At 39.5% G+C, this 23,528-nt stretch overlaps 1 protein-coding gene across 5 annotated transcripts in view; it reads right to left on the reverse strand.

The window, feature by feature from the left end:
• Positions 1–206: 206 nt before the first annotated feature.
• Positions 207–23,528, reverse strand: part of sema6a (sema domain, transmembrane domain (TM), and cytoplasmic domain, (semaphorin) 6A) — a 122,731-nt gene continuing 99,409 nt past the window's right edge. For 2 of the 5 annotated variants that reach the window (XM_036213442.1, XM_024275272.2), the window contains 4 exons: positions 23,495–23,515; positions 23,259–23,279; positions 18,010–18,189; positions 207–4,490 (listed from right to left, as the gene is read on the reverse strand). In XM_036213442.1, the coding sequence (XP_036069335.1) occupies positions 3,340–4,490; positions 18,010–18,189; positions 23,259–23,279; positions 23,495–23,515 (1,373 nt within the window). In that variant the 3' untranslated portion in view covers positions 207–3,339. Of the gene's footprint in view, positions 4,491–18,009; positions 18,193–23,258; positions 23,280–23,494; positions 23,516–23,528 lie in introns of all 5 variants that reach the window. The other 3 variants (XM_024275273.2, XM_024275274.2, XM_024275276.2) reach the window with 3 other exon arrangements.

Here is a 23,528-nt window from a genome sequence, read left to right on the forward strand (position 1 = left end):
AAGGGAATGCTGGTAGTTTTAAAAGCACAAAAGAACCGGAGGTCACACAAGTACAACACTCTTCTTCAAAAAAGGAGAAACATTTCCTTTTACAAGAAGCTGCAGCTCCTGTGTATAACTAGTACTTAGATGTTGCACAGAGAAGTTTTGGCTGCAAAGATGAAGACAGCCTCAGGCAAAGAACAAGTGAAAAAGTCAAGGCCATATCACAGTTTTCATGACAAGAATTTTATTTTCTTTTTTTTTTTTTTATTACATTTTGCATTAAATTAAAGAGTTTTTTTCATTTCTTTACAACATACATTAAGCTGTGAATCAGATGTTAAGGAAGTGGAGAGAACAGGGCAAAAAACTTTGTGACGTCACAATATCTTACAAGCTTACAAAGTTCAAAAGTTTGAAAGGTTGACAGTAGAGTTGGTTTGCGTCTAATAGCAGTGTATTATAACAAAGGTGAGAGACAAAAAGGCACACACTAAAGAACCTCACTGTCCACAGCAGGCTTCACTAACCATCTTTAAAAGTCTTGAAACCTTCCTCTGATGTCAAACGCTTGATGCTCTCATGACTTTGTCCACTTGTCCCAACAGGAAGAGAACCTTCAACCTTCTTACAGAGAGAGGTCTCGATGCCCACATTCTGTGAGGACATGTGAAACCCCCCAACTCACTAAACTAAATATTTTTAAAACAGAAATATTTAGCTTGGAGTTTTTAAGAGCTGGGGAAGTCAATGGTTCACACACTGAATGCACTGGAGGGTGAAAAAAGCTGTGAATTTTTCTGAAGTGAAAGCACTTTAATGGCTAATCTCGGGCCACTTGTATTTTTGAAGGTTTAAACTAATTGCTGGGATAACTGTCTTAGCTGCCTCCCAGACTGTTTCAAACACAGCACCTTGGCTTGGGCCAGTGCCTTGACCTATTTTTTCCAGTTGCAACCAAACCCTTCAAGCGTTTCTGCACACATGCAAATCCGGTCACAGATCCTACATGTCCTTGTTTTCGCTGTGGATGGAGACGTTGTTGGCTTTCTTCCATTGAGAAAAACAAGAAAAACTTTGACCTATCTACACATACAACACTAGGGAGTGCTTCTCTGGTATTGAAGTGTTATAGTGACAGTGGGGTGATCAGTAAAAATCCCAGAGTCAATGAACAATACAAACAAAAGTATTACTAGCCAAACTCTCAGCAACTCCTAAGGCCTTGATAATGAGAGTTAGTGAAGCGACATAAAAAAAACCTTTCTTCAGATTGTTTTCTCTTACAAAAAGGGGGTTAATTAGGGTACAAGTTTCACTACTTTTGATTTGATCATGTCAACTTTCATCACAGGAACCAGCCTGTTCAAACACCTGCGTAAGGAATGACTGTGAGAATGCACAAACGTAGCTGTGAACTCCGTTAGTACACCAGGGCCGCATGTGTGTCTCAGAATGTACGATGCTGTTGTGCCGTTGTCGCATTATTATTGCAGTGCACCAAGCAGACACGCACAGGTTTGCCTTCTTAATGAGTAACAAATGTTCCATCAGTCAGTCAGTTCACCATCACTCCAAACAGGCAGACAGCCAAAAACAAACAAACAAACAAATAAAACCCCCAAATACTAGGACTTTTTATAAAACTGAAAATCAAAAACGCTCACAACATCTTCATCGAAACTGCCAGCACAACAAAAATGCTTGCTTTTTAAGCCTTTAATGGCACAATCAGAAAAGAACCACGAAGATTAGTGTGCATGTTTGTGCGTGTGTGTCTGTGTGAGTGTTTTATCAGTAGGAGAGAGAAAGCAGATGAAGATAGAGACAACTCCTCCCGCTCTTTTCCTCTGGATCGTCCGTGTGTTATGTCTAGGGACCAGAATTACAATAATAACACCTACATTCTTGAATTGCATTTTTTTATCAAACCAGGAAAAATATCATGATGTAAGAAAAATAAAATAAAAAAAGTACAACAAGTAGACAAAGTTAACAGCTATTAAAAAAACACATTGTCACTACTTTAGGGTGTAAGGCACAAATTTACATGTGGAAAAAGAAGCAGGCGACACAGATGTTGTTTTCATTTTCACCTGCTCACCTGTGTGACACCACGGATGAGATGTTTTCAGGCATCTCTCCATTCGATTCTTGTACAGCTTCAATTTGGTGTCTGTAGACCTTCCAGGAATGTTGCATACACACATATATATGTTTATAAATGTATCCATACGTATATATGCAGGATGCAACATTGAGCTGGAACTGAGGAGCAGCATCAGGGAAAATGTTCCTGACTCCAACTCAACCACAGTGCTAATTGGGGGGAGGGATGCTCATTGGAGGAGTGAAAGGTCGTTTTTTTGATTGGTCTCAACAATGGAAACTCTGGTCCTTAAAGGTGTAAGTCCTGGTGTGGCACAGTTTAAATAAATATCTCCTCCTTGCTGCGGCAGAAGTCACATATACCTCAAGTTGTAGGTCCCACTGAGCACGCAGTAAGACCCGGTTGACCTTCAGCCAACAAGAAAGTTCTACTGGCTCCAGTTTAATGACTTTAAATATGTTTCTCATTTGTTTAATCAATATTAAAACATCTCTTCTTTGCCTTGTTCCTGAACGAGCCTGGAAAGTCTTTTTTTTTTCATTTTCCTTTTTTTTTTTAAAGCACTTATTAAAAATAAATACAACAGGCTATTACTATTAACAGTCACGTGTTATTCAGTAACCAGTACAGTAAAGGATTCCTCCGGCCAGGCTTTAGGTCAAACCCAGGCAGGCTTGATTGCTGTAACACTGAGAGGCGTTTCACAGTTTCCAACAGAACTCAAGCAGCTGAGTGTCTTTGAAGTCCGTCTTTCGTAGTTCTTGCTCCCATAGATTCTCCAGTTGTCATTGTACTGTACAGCAACTATTCTCCAGCGTGCTTTCGTCTTGTGTTCTTTAATTGGCACGTTTTAAGAAGTCGTGGTGACCAAAGACACGACGCACAAGACAGCCACCGCCTTGAATGCTACACGGTGCCAAGAGTTTCAGGACAGGCGCCATCTTTTCCTCAGTAGCACACATTCCCCGTTTGTTTTTTCAGTGGAACTGGGCACCAGCCAGAGCATGAGCTCAATGATGGCATTAACAGACAACAACCATTTTATATGTACATATTTATATAAAAAGAAAGTGTTTTCTTAGAAAAAAAAAAACGTTTCCACTGTACTGTACACCGAAAACAAACAAGCCAAAGCACGAAAGAGGAGATATATGTTGTACAGTATTCCCTGTTATTTTCTTTCCTTCTTTCAGAAAACAACTTTCAGTGCTGTCTGTTCACATTGGACTGATGGAATAACAAGCTGACTATGTGCCGGATTCACTGGACTTGACTTTTGTTGAGAGTGAGACTAGAGAGGGTTTAGGAGGGACGTCAGGCCTGAGGTGCTTGACACCTGTTCGGGGCAGTGAGCCATAGGTGCTCATTCCAGGCTGCCGTGACAGCGACACGCCCTGTGCTGTCATTTGTATTGAGTCCACCCTCTGGGGTGCAGGTGGTGGGGTTTCCACACGGAAGCTGTGATGTCTAGCCAAGTGGGAGGAATTAGATGAGTTGGTGTTATGCTTCTTGAGGCCAGAGGACCCGCAAGCAGCAGATGCGGATCCTTTCCGGAGGCCGTAGACTGATGAGTGGACCTCCAAGCGTTTGCCCATCTGTGGAACAGCAGGGGGGATGGTGAGAGAAGCTTCTCGCTGCGGCACACGAGGGGGCAGCATCCCATCTGGATCCACAACGTTTAGGTTGTGACACGGATTCTTTACTGTCTTGTACTCAAGAGTGGCTCCCTGGTCATCCATAATGCTGTGGGCCACGCTTAGATCACTGTGATGAGGCTGCTCCACATATTCATGCTGGTAGGACTGCTGCAGATGAGGCTGAAGCTGGTGCTGATGCTGCGGAAGGGGCAGCACTACCACACTGGGGATGTGTCCCGGCGATGCTCTCAGGGGCAAGTCTGTGGAGATGACTGGAGAGCCCATGGAAGGCATGTCCTTGGTGCAAGCGTTGATGATATTCTGATTTCTTTCCCACTCACGACTTCCCCGGCTGGTCTTGCGGCGTGGCTGCATGGGCGTGGATTCAGGTGTTGGCAGAGCAGCAAAGTCCAGGTGGTGCTGCTCCGCTTTTATCAGCATCTTCCCATTTGGCGTCAGCCGCCCGTTGTGTATCAGAGGGGTGAGGATTGCCTCTGGGCGACCCTCTTTGCCCTGCATCTCAAACAGGCCAGTAAGCTTGGTCACGCTGTTCATTGATCCTCGTCGGGAGTGCAGGTGCAGGCTGTCCTTTTCCTTGCGGCCTGCCAGGTCAATGTCTCGCCGCCGGTGGTCGCAGACGCAGTAGACAATTAGGCCTGAGAAGAAGGCGCCCATGGCAAATGCCAGGATGACAGCTATGGCCAGCAGGGTCACGGGAACCAGCTGGTCACGACCCTTCTGGTAGCTCTCGCGGATCACGCCTGCAGACACACATTCACAAAAGGAATTGTGATAGAAGCACTTAAACTCAAGGACACTTTACAGAACCTCGTGTTGGAGGAATAAAGAGATGGGTTTCCAAAGACAGTGTGTGACAAATCAAAGTGGACAGAACAGGAGTTAGGTGCAAAGAATAAAAGACATTTTCTGACTAAAAAGATTAGATTTTAAAGTCTTTTTCTTGAATGTAAATGAGAAAAAGGATTTATTTCACAATAAAGAGCTAATACTCCAAAAGATAAACATTAACTTGAAGTAGCAAATGTGGATATTTTCAGTGAATCCAATCTTGGGCTGTAAATGTTTTGGAGGGGTGATTAGAATTCTCATTTTAAATCCCTGATAAAACCTTCGCCTGGAATGAAAGAGATGAGAGCTCAGATAAAGGAGACTCCAATACCCAATCCCTTTCTTCTTATGGATGCAAATGTTAGAATTTTCATAATGCTTGGATTCAATCTCGTGAATCCCAGAGAACACATGAAAAAGCCTCTGATTAGGTGCTAAATCCAATGAGCTGTATCATCACTGTCGTGTGAAAGCATGTCTCATTATTTAAAGAAAGCCAGAGAGGCACTGCGATATAGCAAATAAAAGATAATTCAATAACAGCAGCTGTAACGTATTTAAAAGGCCGGGTTGGCGGGGTCAGAATAAGAGTTTGTGTCTGCAAAAATAGGGTCACCACGAATGGATCTGTGGATGTGCGCACATTTGTTCACGGATAATGACCTGCAGCCTTTGGGAGGATGTAGACATCTGAGAGAGCGTGCAGTGCTTCAAGTTAAAGAGACCAGTCCACAGCAAACTGATTTATTACTCCCTCATGACCCACGTCCAACACATCGGCTACCGCAGACAGGATTAGGCAGGTGGACTTGATCACATGAAAGATCCTCCGTGAGCACGGCTGGTTTTGATGCATGCATGCACCGCGCTCGTCTCATAACGCAGCACATATTACAAGCTGAAGAGTGCTCACACATGAACGATTTCTAGAGTTCTAAAGACCATGCTGCTGCTTTTTAAGGAAGTTAGGAACACCACATACATGCAACATCAATGCTCCTTTATGAGTAATGGTTTGATTTAACTAAAACTGCCATGAACTGAATATAAACTGAACGTGGTTTGTTTCTCATCATAGATATGACTAGTTTAGACGTATTTTTGTGATATAAAATTTAAAAAAAAAATATAGTAAAAATAATCATATTACAAATTTTTGCAGCAGATATGATTTTAGAAAGAGGAACCTAAAACCTAAACATATGAAGAAAATCATTCGGCATTTGTCCTCGTATATCCATCATCTGGATTGAGATATTTATGCTGAATCCAGTGTAATGTTAGAACCCCGAGCGTCTGTACTTCCTGTAAATAATAAAAGAAAACACCAGCAGTCATCAAATTTAATGAACCAATTCCCGTTTTTAGTAACTCCACTAAGGTTTATTAACCTGACTTGCTACATGTGATTTATTCTCATGCGAATCATAAAGAAAAATGGTTTACTCTTGTGAACACTTAAACAGAAGACTTTCAACAGAGACGGGATTTGGTTTTAAAGCAACACAAAAAGCTAAATATATTGTAATTTGTAAATTAAACCATGAAGAAATTATGCACACATGCTTACTTTCAAAATCTATATAAAATAAAATAAAATAAAATGTCTGTGTCTTTGTTACAACCAATGCAACCTGTTCCTATATACGTTCATTTTTAGCTATAACAAAAAAAAAACTCTAGACAAACTAACAGATTATCTGTTGAGTTCTTTCTAACTTAATAGTCCTGTGTTACAATATTAAAGTTGAATAACTGGGATTAAAACATCCATTTTGCATAAGAACTGCACTAAAACATCACAGTTGGAAAATACTCATAGTATGAATGATAAATGATATTTAATTGTGATATTGATTGTATGATACTGTATAATACGTTATTTTTTATTTTTATGAATTTTTTTCATCAGATTCAAGTTAATTCCTACCACTATCTGTCATGTTTTTACATTTAAACCTTATTTTAGTTCATTATCACAGTGTCTTTAATAGGTGTTCTTACCATATTATGTCAAATCATCTTTACATTTGTTAACTTTTTATAATTTTAAATTGTTTCTTTGATTTTTTTTTTTTTGTTGTTGTTTTTCTTTAAGGCATTAATGATCTCTGTTTCATTGAATCTGGGTTCCATTTGAACATAGTACCTTCATGAAAACAGGATTTTTACTGATCAGAAATCCTATTTTGTCAGCCAGTGTTTACTTTGTTCTAAGTAAAAATAAAGCACTTTCATAGAGTTCTGAGATAGTGTGTGTGCAAAAAAATATTTAAACTGTTTTTCCCAACTGTAAACATGAAAGTTTACTTTTCTGTGTGGGCGAGCAGAGATGGCATGACGATAGCAACGTCTAATACAGAGAAAAAGAAAGTTCTGACCAGAATGTTTTATCACATAGAATTTGTCCAGTCATAGGGCTGTTGTGAGAGGGATTAGTACTGTGTGACTGTGGTTTGAAAAGCGTGACGCACAAAAGTCATGTAACTAAATGGTCTGCCTTTCTGGTGACACATCTACTTCCCGTCTCATCCATTAACTTCTCCGAATGAGAGATACTTTTCTTTGCTGTTATCTTTCACTGTGATTACTTTTCCTCTCAAGTTCTGCCACTCGCGACTTTTCTCATGTTTCAAAGTGTTTTTCTCTCGCACCGCCCAGCCGCCATAAGTGATCTATTCTATTCTGTGGAAACTGGGAAGGCTGTAATTACAACCTCCTGCTCTTTGAGTTATTGTATTTTGGCAGAAACATCAGTGGAGGCGAGCGCCTTTTGAAACATTTTGGTCTAAACAGTTCAGCAAACAGAAAAGAATGGGGTGGAGGGGTGGGGTTCAGGTTGACTCAACGTGAGGAACCCTGAAGATCTCCAAAAAGCAAATCCCACTCTGCTGAAACCGAAGGCTAAGAAAGTAAAAAGATCCTTCTTTCAAAGAAAAAAAAAAAACTATTTTCTGTCTTACAAGAAATATAATCTTTCTAAGTAAGTTTCAAAATCACAATAGAGTATTAGGGCCATAAAAAATAAAAAAATAATGAGAGAGTCCTAATTTTAGAAAAATAAACTACTAAATTTTTATAAAAAAAACTTTTTTTTTTTACAAGAATCAAGTCATAAAATTATGAATTTTACAGGAATAAGTACTTTTACAAAAATCAAATGTAAATTTATGAAAAAAGTAAGAAATATATAGAAATAAAACCATCAATTTATGAAAAGAAGTCAGAAATGTACAAAAAAATCACAAAATTATGAGAAAATAGTTGTAATTTGACAAGATTAATTGTAAAATTATGAGTCATAATTTACAAGATTAATGTGTAAATTTATGAGAGAAAAGTTGTAATTTTCCAAGAATAACCTATTATTATTAGAATTACGAGTAAAAGTCAATATTTTACAATAATAATTTTACCATTAGTACATTATGAATTTACAAGAGTAAGAAAAAAAAATCTTGTTCCATAACAAAAGATGTAGAACTCGTTGATTTTCATTTAGTTTTGGTTTCACAAATAAGGAAATACTATTTCTTTTAGTGAATCAACTTTGTTTTACTATAAGTTTAAGGACATTGAAAATAATTTGCAGGACACTTTGGATGAAGATTCTTGATCCACAAGGAGTGGACGTTTTTTTTCTCATAAATCTAAAAGATTTTATTCTTTGAAAATTAGACCTTTTTCATAATTTTTATGACTTTATTCTCATAAAAATCAAGACTTTATCATACACTTTTGACTTTACTTTCATAAGGTTGGGACTTTTTCCTCATAATTTTACTACTTTATTTTTGTAAATGTATTATTTTCATTGTTTTTATGGCAGCCCTAATACTCCATAGTTTATCATAGTAAAATAATGTTGGTTTATGAAAATATTTCTTAGTTACTAGAATTTTTTTCCTTAAAATACAAGTTATTGGAAAGGCAATTGTTCTTACCCCATCGCTTTTTTTTGGCTTATTTAAAGACACATATTCAAATTGTAAGAATTTTTATTTTTAGAGGGTGTACTTTGGCAATGAGAACAGGAAGTAACAAAAACCTTGAAAAAAAGTTGAATAAGCTTCTCAAATCTACCTCAAGTGTTTGGATAGTTGAATAATTCTGAGAGGGAGTTTGTTTTTATCTCATCATTTGGGTTTAGGACTGACAGGAAATGAGAAACTGGATCTTTAAACTTTGTATGAACAATATTTAATCTAATGTTCTTGTAAAAAAAGATGTCAAAAAGGGTATAGGTTTCCTTTTTTCATTGTTTCTTCTTTTCTGTCCATCACTCTCGTTTCTCAAACACAGAGTTTGACTTCTAGTGGGTGTTTAGCCCAAGGCCACAGGTCTAATGCAGACGAGGGGAAAAGGGAAGAGCTTTGAAGACTTCTCCTTTTTAGGGGGATTGTTCCTCTGACATCAAAGGGAGTGAAAGTTGCCACAGAGGATACCTCAGCAGTCTCGGTTAAATCACAGGACTTTAGGCTTTTAAATCAAGATAGAAACACCATTCAGTTTTGTGACCGGGGTCCACGATCTTTAGCTACAGCTCTTTAACTCAAGGTCATTCCATGGAAATTATGAAAGTTTAAAGATGTTCAACTTGACCTCTAATCCTTTGGTCGCAGCTCTTCCTCACCCCAAGGCTGCATTGTTGGGGTTTTGGAATTGGTTTTAATTTCTCTCTGCTTCAGGCTACAAGCTGTTTCTTCTCGTCAAAACAAACTGGGTTGGCAACTTTTACCTGAGAATCATAAAACGGAATGTGCTGTGTCTGGACTGTGAAAGCTTTCCTTGTATCTGTCTGACACTCAGACTCTTTTAATCTCCTCACAGGCACCATGATCTTAAGTACACAGAGTATTTCTTTGTGTTGGGGAGACTTCAAAGGCAGTTAAACATCACAGAGGGGTTACAGAAAGGCCTCCTGACCTCTGACCTCCACCCATTAACCAGGCATTGTCAGGAGAAAGGAAACAAATCTTCATCAGAGTTAACCACACTCACTGATGTTAGAAGAGAAGGCAGTAGACCTTGGAAACCAGTAAAAAAAATCAGCCGAACATTCGCTTTTGTTTCCTCTTTTTTTATTAGCTTGTTGGCTTGCAGAAAGAACATTGGTGCTTACATGTCATCAATTCATTAGGTTCTATTTAAGCTGTAGTTGGGATATTATCCCATTAAGCCTTGTGTATGTTTGTGTTCAAGAGCCACTTGTGGTAATGGCATTATTCAATATTAAAGCCATCGCCAGGCGATCCTGAGTCAGTACACCGCATACTGATGAGCTGGTTAAGGTATAATTAAAACCCTAATTATATCATTCTGAACCTCAGGTATTAACTCTGAAACATTAACCCGCAGCCAAATCCCTGCATGCAAACTGTAGCGTTTAACGATCACAAAACATCTAGTTAATTTGACGTTAGGACAAGCATTTTTCAGCAAATGATTGACGCTTTAAAATAACATTAGAAGGTAAGTTAAAAATATAATTTTGTGACACTAAAACATTTAATTTGAACTACAGTGTTGCCTCACTTTATAACAGTTCACCTTTTGCTTTTTCAATACAATCTTGCACTTTTTTTTTCGTTTGCAATGCACAGTGTTCTGCGTCCTGATTGGCTGCTGACCTGGTCAATTAATTTCCTTTGTGCCGATTCAAATCTACATAAATCTTGAATCCCGAGGAGATCTTTGTTTTCATTCTATATTACAGAACCTATTTTACAATAAAGGTTTGAACTTTGAGAGTTTAATCAAGAGAGAGAAAAAAGTGTGAAAATGTTCATAGCTGTCTGAGAAAAGTGTATAAAGTTAGTAGTTTTACAGTCTTAAAACATATGTAATCCTACTTTATGAGTTCCATTATAAAAATTACCTGCGATAGGTGATATTGTGGTGTTTTTTTTAGAACGTACCTCCTGTGATAAATGAGGAAACAATGTTTACAGAATTTAAGGCTCCTATAAGAACAGCTGTACTTTGAAATCATATATTCAAAGGAAAATAAGTTAACCATTCATGTTTTTTTCTACATTAGATGTGTAGAATTGAGAATCTATTAAAAATGAATGGTTTCTATTAGAAATAGGTTTGTTATGCTGCGCTTAAACCAAACGCGTCAAATTCGTATCTCCCGCCTCTTTCAATGCATGTCAAATTTATTGATGCTTGCCAAAATAAAAATTCATAATCTAGACGCTCCAGATGTGTGTGGAAGGAGCTACTGCCAAAAGGTTTTAGCCCCGTCGCTACATGACAGCACCGACTGTATATCTTATTTCCAAAGTATGGAAGACACAGGTATATTTATTTTGAATGACCCTACATCAGTCATTATGTCTCCAAGTCTGGGTTCATGAGATCATTCAGTCTTTTTTTTTACGATGAGGTTCACCATCTACTGCATCAGAATGACGGCTGCTTTCAGCGGTACTTCTGTCTCTCTTTGACCCAGTTTGACGACTTGCTGTCCAACAATAATCCAATTAAAAATAAGATCAAAATTGGAGGACCTTTTTATTATTTGCTCAGTGTAAATAAGAAAAGTTTCATAAACTTCAGGCAGAGAACGATCAGATTCTCCTCCATGTTTGTTTTGGACTCCACCTCCTGATTGTATCATCAATTCTTCACAGATCATAAGTGAGTCCCTGATTGGTTGACGCAACTTCTGACGTACAAATTGGATTTGGTGTGAGCACAGCTTCAGGAAATGTAATACTTTATATGATTGAAGACATTTTTCAGTAAACAAAAGTCTTCAGAGAGAAACACCAACAAACAAAGTCTTTCCTTTTATTTTCTCGATGAGTGGTTCCCTGACGAACACCATTAACATGACAGATAAAGCTGAATAATGAGGGCTGAGGAAAAGCTTTGAAAGCACCAACGGATGAGCCGTCATGATACGAGATTCCGTCTCACATGGCCTAAAGACAAATCACAGCTTTTGTGCGGACCATTGGTGCTGAGGGGGTTCTCGCCGAGACGCAAAACTAAAAAATGGAGGAGTGAGTGGCAAATGTGCATGGAAAACAAAGGCTGTCTTGGAGAACAATAAGCTAATCAGTGGAGGAAATTATGGCTTGTGACTTGACGTCAGTCAAGGAAGCAGGCAATGCTGGGAAAACATCCAGACTGGGCTTTTTTATTATGACTAACAATTGAGCGCAAAATAATTCATCTGCTGCACAAAGGGCTATCTCAATCTGAGGCCAGTGAGGAACACAAAACCAGAATCCTCCGTTTAATGTTAGGGTGTTAGAATGACAGGAAAATGGGCCGTACAGTAGGAAAATGTAATTAGTTTCTTTTTTCTTCACCACAGTGCTATGACGTGCCTTTAAAGGACCATTACACCAACCTTTAACCTAAATCCTATCATCCTTTCTTTTACAGGATTAACCCAAATCCAATCATTCAGCTGCAAGGACATACGAAACTACCAACGTTAGATTTCCCAGTGAGCTCAAGCTTTTAGGCTCCTTAAAACTTCACCAGTCATATGTGTGCAGCAAAGTAAACCTGAGCCTCAGTTACCTCAGATGGTGATGGCTCGCCGCCAACGGAGAACCATATTTGCTGCTTGGCACTGTTGTGTTGCTGTGCTTCCATTGGCAGAACTTATGTGTGGATATATTTTGTGGTTAACCTCAACCTTCTCAATCAAACAATGTCACATTATATGTATTGACCTTCTTCAGTGAAAAAAGTAAAAGAATCTGTTATGTTTTACACTTTCTTTCCATCATAGAGACTCCCCAAGAATACCTGTCACAGAGGAGCTGTCAGTTACATCAGATGGTGTTACTGTAACAATATGGAAACATTTTTTCTTTCTTTTTTTTTAACAGTCGATTTCACTGTCATAACAGTTTTGGTGGATAATTTCCTCTTTTTCCCTCTTTAAACCCCAGACATGTGATATTCATTTTATTTTCCTTCAGGTTGAACTAAACTGAATGACAAGAGGAAACGAAAACATGTCTACAAATTAACCTCATTACCTGAGAAGTCTTTAGTGGTAAAATATGTCTTTTCTTTATTGGATCATGGAAAGAAAATGTCATAGTTCCCAAATAGTGGATTTAGGAAATAGTTTCTTCAGAAGTCAGAGGTAGTTAGATGACTAGATTTCATTTTGTAAAGTGTGGCTTAGTTCAAAAAGTTTATGTTAAAATGTTGCCATGTATTTATATGTCATCTTACCCATTGACTGTATATGAAAACTTTAGGTTTTATAAAGTTAATATAGTTTCCATTTTTTTGTGATATGGACGTCGCCATGTTGGAATCAGAAATCCTCAGTAAGCAGTGATTGGTCCAAATTGGTCTGAGTTAACATCTCTATGGCAACCACTTTCGCCAATCAGGGATGAGTTTGTTGGAGGTCCACACCCCTAGCACTTGGAAGTGGCCTCAAGAGAATCTGTCAATCAAACTTTTTTCTTGAGGCATCTGATTGGCCAGTTTATAACTTGAAAAACTCATGAAAAACAATCAGGATTAACAAGAACATATTAAAAAAGGTTATTCTGACAAATATAATGACCCAGTAATAGATGTTTATGGCTTAGTAGAAGTCAATGGCATTTTGGCTTCTTGAATCCAGCAGGTACTTCCTGTTTGGAACGCCATGGGGATGGGGTGTGTCAATCCAGTTCTCACATACAGTCAACTGTGCAACCTACTTCCCAAGAATCAATTCAAATCAGAAAAGTGATGATATGATGGGTGAGGTGAATTGGGTCATTTTTAAAGAAGTGTGTAATGTCTGTTCCCCCATGTTCTCAAACTATGATGAAATCTATTCACTCATAACTTGATCATTTGGGAGAAACTAAGTAATGTATCAGTTCTGATTGATTACAGATTGCAAGAAGTGGAGTGCATTAGTGTAAGAGAAATGAGTGAAGTCATGCAAAAGGAAATTTATTAAGTAAAGCTTTATTTTAACGTAATAAATATGAAAAGAGATGTGATGTAAGTGATACCAAATGCATGCAAATCATATAAATACATAAGTGTGACACATTTAGGCATAGGCCTATAGCTTTGGTTGCATTCCCAGACTTGATGGTTCATGTCAGTGGAAATGTATTAATGAATGTTTGGTTTAGTTAGAAGAGCTTTTTATTAAGGACACTGTCATTAAGGTTAAAATAGTCAGTTGATTTTCTTAGAGATCTACTCCACCAAAAATCATGTTTTTGGTGTTTTTAACATCTTCTTGTAGCTATTTTCTCCAGATGGAGGACAAATGTAAAGTAATTTAAGATTAAACTGTGTTTCTGAGTATTTTTTATTCAAATTGTAATAGATAAAGACAAAAAACCTGGAGTTTTAAGAAGCTCTGGTTTGCGATGTAGCAACTGCCAAACTTGGCAGGCTAGAGTCTCCCTTCTCCGCTCCAATTCTAAATCCTCCACTTGTAGATAATTAGCTCCATTAAGGTCTTCTGCGCCAAAAGTTGCGCTCACAACCTAGAGGCGAATTTCTAATAAGTTTATGCTGCTCTGCAGAAAATTTGTCTTAAAAAAACTACCCAGTGACATATTTTTGACAGTTTAATGGGGGAAATTTGTATTCAAGACAAAGAAAAGTCATGTTCAGAACAAAGAAGCATATTAAGAGACACGTTAAACATAAAACTAAATGTTGTATTCAGGTTTTGCTCTGCATAGTTGTGCACAAAATATTAATTTTATGCACAACTTTTTCTTTATGATTACATTTGACAGCTATTGTACAACATAAAGTCTGTGTTTGTTAAGAAAATGCTTTTGGAAAAAAAAAGGAATGAAGGATGATTAATCTAAAGTTTAAATCCCCTTTGAATTCATCTACAACTGTAATCTGTAAATGTGTCTTTTAAAGTGTAATGCAATTTATGTATGAAGCAAAACTAAATGTACTTTTAAATTCTAACCGCAGGGTTTTTAAGTTTCACAGTCTTTAAACTGATTCTGTTTACCTTTATTTTGAGATTCACAAATTAAATATTGTTTGTGAAATTCTGCAAATCCTATATTTTCTGACTTTTAATTAAGTTAATCTGGGGGGGTGATCTTTAAAACCTATAACTTCAACCTGAGCTTTTCAGTTATTTTGAAATTATTTGTTTTTTAGTCCTGTGAATGATTACTTGTTTGTGAATTTAGTGACTGAATAAACTACACAAAAATATCCCACTACTGCAGTGATAGATACATTCCTTCCAGTCCTTCTACATACATGGTGCAACATAAGATTTATATCTTGCCTTCCTATTTTTAAATGCACTGTTAGGGTTGATATTAACTTTCCCAAATGCAGTAACAAATAAACAGTTGTTAAATCCTTCAGCAACACCTCAGTGCATCTTAAATCCAATCGGATTTTTCTCCTCCTCACCATCCCGTTTTTTTTTTTTTTCATATCTCTCTGCAGCTTTTTCCACCTCCCATCTTTTATCTTTGGTATAACCTTCCTTGCTACATTATTGTTCCGCTCTTTTTAATAAATCTTTATCATGTGGTCGTGTATCCACTCATCCCCTGTGTCTCCTTCCCTGAAGCTTCTCTCCGTCCCTCCTCTCCTTCACCTCCCCCTTTTCCTTCTCCCTGAATAGCAGCTGTAATGAACCTATAAATTGGAGCAACACAGCAGTATCTACAGGTCGGGGTTGGGGGAGGGTGGATGTAGGGGTAGGGTAGGGCGAAACTGACAGAAAGGAAGACAGGTTGGGAAAAAGAGGAGCTGCGATTGCAGAGGAGGAATCTTTCCCTGGAGATGTGGCTCCAGCTGGAGAACAGACACACTATGAGGGGATGAACCCGGAAGATGGAAATGGAGAAAGGAGGAGGAACGGTGGGGGGGTGAGGTTGAATAAATTGGTTTAGGGACTCATTTGCACCAGGTAAGGCACAGCCTTGGAACGTGGCACCCCAGTCGGATGAGGGGTCCTGTGGAAGGGAGACTGATCACAATGGCAGCAGATGGTGGTTTTAGGGGAGGAGGAGGGGGGGCGGGGTAAGCCGTGAGAGGAGAGGGGAGAGGTCCGACATGAAGTAGGTGAAAAGATAGCAGAGACAGATGAGGGCCAGGCGGACCCCGCTCAAATGTACTGTGAAACACGAGCAACCTGCTGTTTACGGCGATGTTCCCACTGGAATGCCAGACAATCCTCCTGCTGCTGCTGCTGCTGCTGCTGCTGCTGCTGCTGCTGCATATCATCAGTGTGTGCGAACACTCATCACTTTGCAGCATTTTCTAATTACTCTGGTGGTGTTGGGCTAATACATATTTTCAGCACTGTAATATTCATTAGCAGATAAGATTCCAGCACGTCTCAACTGCAAATGAAAAAGTTGCAGGGTAATTTTAATTCCTTTTTAAATCACTAACAGGCTTGCAAAACAACTTCAGCTGCAAGATGATATATATTTTTGCTTTAGCATAAACTCCAGATTGATGATCTGGGAAAATGTTTATCAGTTATTGCGTCTGTTTAAACTTGTTATTAAAATGCAAATAACTGGTTTCAGATTATTCCCAAGCAATTTCTTAATGTGAGTATATCTATTTATGCACTTAGTTTGCTAAGTTTTCACAGTACAGTTGACACCTGAAGCCAATAACTCTGAGGGGGCGACAGGAAGGAAGGGGAAAGAGGATGGGTGGAGCGGGAAATGAGTGGTGCTGGCTGTGGTGCTCAATTTGCCATGCTCAAAAAGCATTAAGCTGTATGGAGGCAAAACTGTGCTTAATACCATCAAAGCAATCAACAGAGGGAAAAAAAGACATATTTAAATAGCAAAAAGGAAAAAAAAAACACAAGATGTAGTCTTAAACCAAGCCATGCAAAATATCTGGAAATTTTCACATAAAAATTAAGAAAAATAAGCAACAGAAAGTAACCTCATCAGAGCTCAAAACTGACCATATGTGCCCAATAAAAATGATAAAAATAACAATCATACAGAAAGAAGCTTAAAAAAAAAAGTGAAGCCGTGTTGCAGTTACCTGAGCATCAAACACCAACATTTCAATCAAATTCAATGAAAAAAAGCATTTAATGCTTTGTGGAGAAATTTAGCTTTTTTAACCACTCTCTGTGCGGCTGGACTCATTTTACACCTTCTCAGGTAACGGCAGCTGTGCGAAAAGGGCAACAGCACGTTGTGATGCTGGCTGTAGGCATGCTGTCTGAAGTCTCTGCCACCATTGTGTTTGGATTTACCCAGTGGTGCCTTACTGCTTCCAGCTGACATTGCAGTCACTACTTCTCCTCTGTTCCTTTCACAAACAGGAGATAGTGAAAATGCATCACTAAAGACTGGAACCGACCTTTCAAAGTGAGCGATATTGGGATTTTATGGAGCCCCACTTTATGGCTCTCATGTGGTAGCCTTACATCTCAGCCCTATCACCGAGTACTTCTGAAATCCTTTGAATTTATTTATTCAGCACAAGTAGAATCAACCCATCAGTCTAACTTGTCAGCACTAAAGTTCTTCAGAGACTCCTCAGCCCTTGTGAATGAAGAGAAATTCTGTGTGTTCTTTTTCTGGCTGTATTTACTCCCCAGGTGGTGAGAAGAAATTCTCCTTTTTGCTTAACAACTTTAGTGACAAAATAACTCAAAGCTGAGCAGCTTTGAGTTATTTTTTTCTGTGTCTGCATATAATGAAGAGGAAATATATCAACTGAGTCAAAAATTCAATTAGTTTTAATCATTATTTTCCTGAAGCAGGGGTGATACTGCTTTTAATTGAAAAAAAGAATCAAAAACGCATTTAGTTCTAATAGGGTCTGCTTTAATGAATTGGCAGCACCACAAAGACGTTTCTTCTCCAACCCCTCCAGTGTGCGTTGTCCCTCTTCCGTCCTCCCCTCGTCTCCTCCCCTTCTATCCTTTTCTCTCTGACTCATTTATCCAGTGAGCCGTCCTTGAGGCGGCGCAGCATTAGGCAGGTTGTTAACACAGGAGAAAAGGGCGTTCAATGTCGTGTCACCGTGTTGCAAAGTATGACAAACCAAGAGAGCGGGCCATCTACTTGAGGAAATAAATACATCGCCGTCCCCCCTTTGCGGAGTGTAATGGTCTGGATATTACATCTCCCGTGGGACATTACAGTCCACGAATAATAAATCCACCCAATAACGTGTGTGTTTGTGCGCATACATGCATCCTAATGAGTGTTGAATGCGGCTTTGCACGTGTGTGGTGCAGTTGTGTTTTGCTGTTGAGGTTTCTAAGCACAGCATGAGGCAATTTGTCCCCCTGAGAGAAAGCTATCCGCCGTTTCTACACCTTGTCAGCTGGAAGCAGTCAAGCAGCTGTAAATCTCAATTACATGAAGCTCTCCCTTCCACTGTACCCCCCCACCATCACCCTCCCACGCTCCCTTGCCACAGGTGACAATGCCGTTGTGTTCCAAGGCTTACCATTGGCTTCGGATTGAGTCTGAGAGGGCACGGCCAAGTAGGGGTCCTCCCCTTTGTCTGAGCTCATGGGGGGATCCTTCCGCTCCACCATGCGGCCCCGCCCTAGCGGGCCCTCAGCAGCCTTGGGAAGGGCCGGGGTGGGAATTGAGAGGGAGTGGTGATGATGGTGGTGATGGTGGCCTGCTGGACACAACACAGGTTAACTTGCGCTCGCGGCAGAGCAGGGAAGCTAGGCTACACACATCGACTCCTCCTTTGATGCTCGAGCTCACATAAACACATACAAGGACAGCTGCTGAGCTGTGTGAGTTAAAGTATTCCCTCTGTGACCCTCAGCAACTCATTAGGCAATATGTTTGTGAGTTTCCAAGGATTGATGTGTTTCCTTTTCTGTCATTCTCTGTCTCTGTCGTCCTCGCTGTCCCTCCTCCTGTTTTGACTGTCACGTCAGCGCTCTGCTGGGCCTGTCAGCCTACAGTGCAATTGTTTTTCTCCACACTAACCACAGGGTGCCTGTCTGTCATATGTGGGACAAAAGTCTAACTTTCTCCCCATGGCCCCTGATGGGAACACAGTCTGTGACTTCCTCTGCTGCACAGCAGCTCCACCTCTGTTCATCTTCTTCCCACAATCTACTTCAAGTTTTTCTTACAAAATGGTATCAGTTTTAAGCTAATTTTAATGTAGCTAGTAGATGATTTTCCAAACTTTAACCCTTTAACACCTTTAGCTCCAGTGTTGACATTCTTTCGACTACCGTAACTCTTCAAACGCAATTTTTAACGTAATTCCAGCAGATTCTAAAGTGGAGAAAAGCATCCTCGCACTGATATGCAACGCCTTGTAGCAGTGAAATGAAGAACTTTGAGGACCTGGCTGCAGACATCAACAGCCATAAGTCCCTCCACATTGTTAAAAAAACTTTTATTTTAACTAGCGACCCTGATGCTACGTTCACACTGGGCTCGGAAACAAAGAAGACAACACTATGGAAATGCACATTTATGCTTTCACGTTCAAATTCTTATGTTCACATGTTGCTATGCAAGTTTTTAAGTCAGTTTTCAGACTCAACGTACGGTAATCTAGCACTCGTCAAAGGTAAACCAGTTAAACCAGTTGCATTTTGACCAGTCAGGGACTTGGATTGCAATCTCGAGCAAGATTCACGAGATTGGCGCTATTTTGATATTTCAAGCCAAGAATCTTCCATCTGTGAGTACATGTATAAGGTAGTCATGAGAGTCCATTGTAAAGACCGTATCCTATCAGCACATTCAAAAACCCACATTCAGCTTGTTCTTAAACACGCCACACATGTAGGTAACATACCAGTGATGTTTTTTCTTCTGTTTTAAGCTACAATAAAAGTTTTTTTCTTTTTTTTTTAACACGTCTGAACACTTTTGGGTTAGGGAAAGTTGTATAATTTCCATTTCCAGCTGATGCTATCAGATGTCATTTCCGCTGTAAAAGGCTTAAAAACCAATGTTTACTTAAGTGGAAAAAGAAAATAATTAAAAAGAAGAAGCTGAGATGTCATTTTAATCTTTTTTCATATCTTCTTCCGAATTTAGTGAATCCATCCATCCATCTTCTTGACCGCTTCTTCCCTTTCGGGGTCGCGGGGGTGCCGGAGCCTATCCCGGCCACTGATGGGCGAAGGCGGGGTACACCCTGGACAGGTCGCCAGTCTGTCGCAGGTTCTCAATCCCACACACATTCACACCTAGGGGCAATTTAGAGTCACCAATTGACCTATGAAGCATGTTTTTGGACGGTGGGAGGAAGCCGGAGTCCCCGGTGAAAACCCACGCATGCACGGGGAGAACATGCAAACTCCACACAGAAAGGTCCCAGCTGGGAGTCGAACCGGGGCCTTCTCGCTGTGAGGCAAGAGCGCTAACCACTGTGCCACCGTGCAGCCCAATTTAGTGAATCCTTCTACATATTCTGTGATATCTTTTCACCCAAACTGTTCTATCAGTGCAACAGAAAAACAATGGAAATGTTTTCCACTTGGTTTGTGATATATACATTTCAAAGAAAAATGGTTCTGGGTTCTTATGGGTTAATTCTGATTTGTATAGTGATGCATTTTCTGACATTAATTCTAATAAATGCGTTTTAAGCATGACCATTGCAAAAAGGCATCAGTTTAAGTTGGGAATCAAATCAATAACGTTCCTCCCAAAAACAACCGTTCAACCTCCTGAAATAAAGCAGATAAGTCTCTCTGCTGAATGAATCAATCTTCAATGTGTGGGTGATGGATCACGCGTTCTCCTCTCCTTCTGCATCTGCTCATCGCTCACACAATCACTTTCTTCCCACTTGCCGTCCTTAGTTTGTGCATTTCCTCCCATAAGCAGAGTTTTTGCGGAAGCTTTGTCTGGCGTCTTTATTTTTTAACCGTGATAATCTCATTACCATTCCACATGCTTACAGTTAAGCCACCCTACACAGTTTTACCAAAGCAATATATTAAATTTGATAAAATGCATTTGTGTGCTTTAAAGAACGCACACACACAGGCTTTGTGACATAAAGAGTGACAACACTTTTATCAACAGCCTCTTGTGGAGCTCAACCTCCAGTTAGCATTCTGACAAGCTCTCTCTGTGGAGGAGGTGACAGCATGTGAGTGTGCGTCGGTTTTGGGGATGTGTGCGTTCCGGTCCAATATGTGTTTATGCTTGCGTCTGGAGATGGAGGGGAGTCACTAGTACGCATACAGACACCCACTCACAACAACACCCAAAGCCGCCTCCTCCTCTGTGTGGCGTGGCAATCATTAAAATGATTTATTTAACTATTGGCCCAAGGCTGAGAGATTAGTGTGACAGGCCTATTTTATAATTCATTCCCCCAAAGCCAGGGGAAATGCAATGCAGGCAGATGACACACATAGAGAGACCTCTGAGTCTCACAGCTCCTCCTCAGATCTTAAACTGCAGGATGCACGTCCCCTCTTTTTCTACAGATTAAAAGAGCGGCGAGGATTTCTGGTCTGGGGAGAAGAGACTGAAGCAGTACCAGATAACAGAGAGTTTAAAATAATAACTGAGACTTTGGGGGTGGTGTTGTAAAGAGGGTGTTGTCTGTGTAAGCTTCTGTGCTTGAAAACGCACAGAATCGTCATATTCTGCACAACAGGGGAGCACAGAAACACAGATGCTTTTACGATGACCCTGGATCTTACAGGAGGAGAATCGCAGCGGGAGGAAACAGCCACAGAAGGGTGCATAAAGAGAACACTTTCTGGACAGACTTCAAATTTTCTATTCCTCTCGCTCTGTATGGATCTGACTGGTTTGATCTGGTAGTATGTGTGTCAGAGAGACGGCAGAGAGATTCGTCAAAAACCCAAACTTCGATCAGATAAACCCGAAAGGTGGATGTGGGTGTAGGTGTCGGTGATATGGATAACTTTGCCGCAGGCTAGTTACGTCTGTCGATTATTTTTAAAAAAGGTTTTTGAGGAAAAACTGTATTAAACACCCAGCAGGATGGAGTGATACTGTGTGACGTAATTATGAATAGTCTGTGTTTCACCTTTTGTAAACACAACACACTTAGCTTTAAGAACAAAACATTCATTTTTATGTTAAGGTTTCTTCTTTTTTGGAAACAAATCTAACTATTTTGTTCGTAACAAATAGAAAAACTAAAGTTAGAGATTTTATAGGCATTATGGAGCAGGCATGTCCAATGTCTGCCCCGTGGGCTAGATGTGGCTTGTGTTCAAATTTCCACGGCCCACAGGCTCCTGTCATTAAATCAATAGTATGCGCCCCCAGAACTTCCTAAGAAACACCATTTCTTGATTGTTATTGGCTAAATTACGTTGTAAACTTGTGGTTATGTGACCTTCAGAACCTTAAAAACCAAACAAGAAGAACAAAAGATATTTTTTGTAATCACAACTGCACTGGTTTGTACTTCTGAATAAGAAGTTTAAAGTGATCATTTAATAACATGTCACATAAACCAGATCTAGTATTATCAAAAGTTTTTTTTTAGACAGACTTTTTCTTTATTTTTTTTTCCAATCTTCAAAAATGAAATTTACAGTAATTTTGGTAAAAAATACATTTAAATTTATTTCTGTTCTAAATGAAGAAATGAAAGGTATCCTCATTGCAAAATAATTTTGTTTTAAAAAGTTAATTTGCCTTTAATGTTACTATAAAGGTTTAAAGAATGCTGGCTGAACTGCACCAAATCTGCCTGTCTTTGGACACCCTTGTTATAGAGAACATTCCTGACCTCAGAACATCTGTGTTACAAAACATGCCATCAGGCTTATTTAACACAAATTAAATTCAGTTAAAGACCCACTCTGATCATCTTTTGATGTATTTTAAAATAAAAATGTCCCTTCCCATCACCCATAGTTGAGCAATTTGTTTACAGGCCATCCCGCTAGCTTACAGCCCCACACATCCGCAACCTAAAATTACCGCTGCAACAATATTGGAGCTATCCAGCTGTAGAGTTTAGTGGCAGATGTCAGCTCAGACAGGGAAGACGTTTATGGATCTATTTGTTTGAAAGTGAATGCATCGGGAGCTGCAAAGTGGCCACCTTTCTGTTTAGAGTTTGCATGTTCTCCCTGTGAATGAGTGGGTTTTATCCAGGGACTCCAGTTTCCTCCTACAGTCTCTAAATTGTCCCCTAGATGTGAGTATGTGATTGTGACCCTTCTAGATGTGAGTATGTGATTGTGACCCTTTGACAGACTGGCGACCTGCCTTTGCCCAACAGTTCATGGTTCATGGATCGGAATGGAGTGGAGCAGGGAGCTTGTGACCTGTCGATTGTAGCTTCTACAACTCACAAATGGAATTTTTAGCTTAAAAAATGCCACAAGAACATTTCAAAAACACGATTTTCATCAGGTGGGTCTTTAAATGGATCCAATCTGCAACAAACCCATGCAGAAGTGATAAGTAGATATCTTCTTATTTAAACTTAGAATAATTACTGACCAAAAAAGACAACAAATGAGGTTAGACTAACCACCAACAATTAGCCTTATCTAAATAAGAGTGCAAAGGAGGAGTCTAGTCAATACCAGCACAGAGACGATGGACACTAAACAGGCAGGAAAAGGGTTCAAACTACATTCAGGATCAAACTTTATTGGTCCTTCCATCTACTTTTACGTAATTTAATCTAAAAACTAAAGGGGCTACATGAAGACGAGCACAATGAGAGGGGAAAGTATCTTTGGTTGCTTTCATTACCTTCATAACCAGATGGAATATCTATCAAAAAGAGGGAATGAAATCAATTCGATTAAAACCTTGAGTCATTAATAACCCGTCTTTACACACATGGGAGGAGTTTTAATTTACTTGAAAGGGGGAGATTGAACTGAGTAGATGAAGAGGTGTGGCTGCAGTTAAAGATTGAGGGGAAAAGGCGACTCAGCTTCTATTTCTCATTTGATTGCTTTGTGCAGCGTGTGTGGGACACTTACCATTCAGAGCCACAAAGGTATCTACAAGAAAAAG

This window comes from Oryzias melastigma, linkage group LG9 (genome assembly GCF_002922805.2).
Source record: "Oryzias melastigma strain HK-1 linkage group LG9, ASM292280v2, whole genome shotgun sequence".
Taxonomy (NCBI): Eukaryota; Metazoa; Chordata; class Actinopteri; order Beloniformes; family Adrianichthyidae; genus Oryzias; species Oryzias melastigma.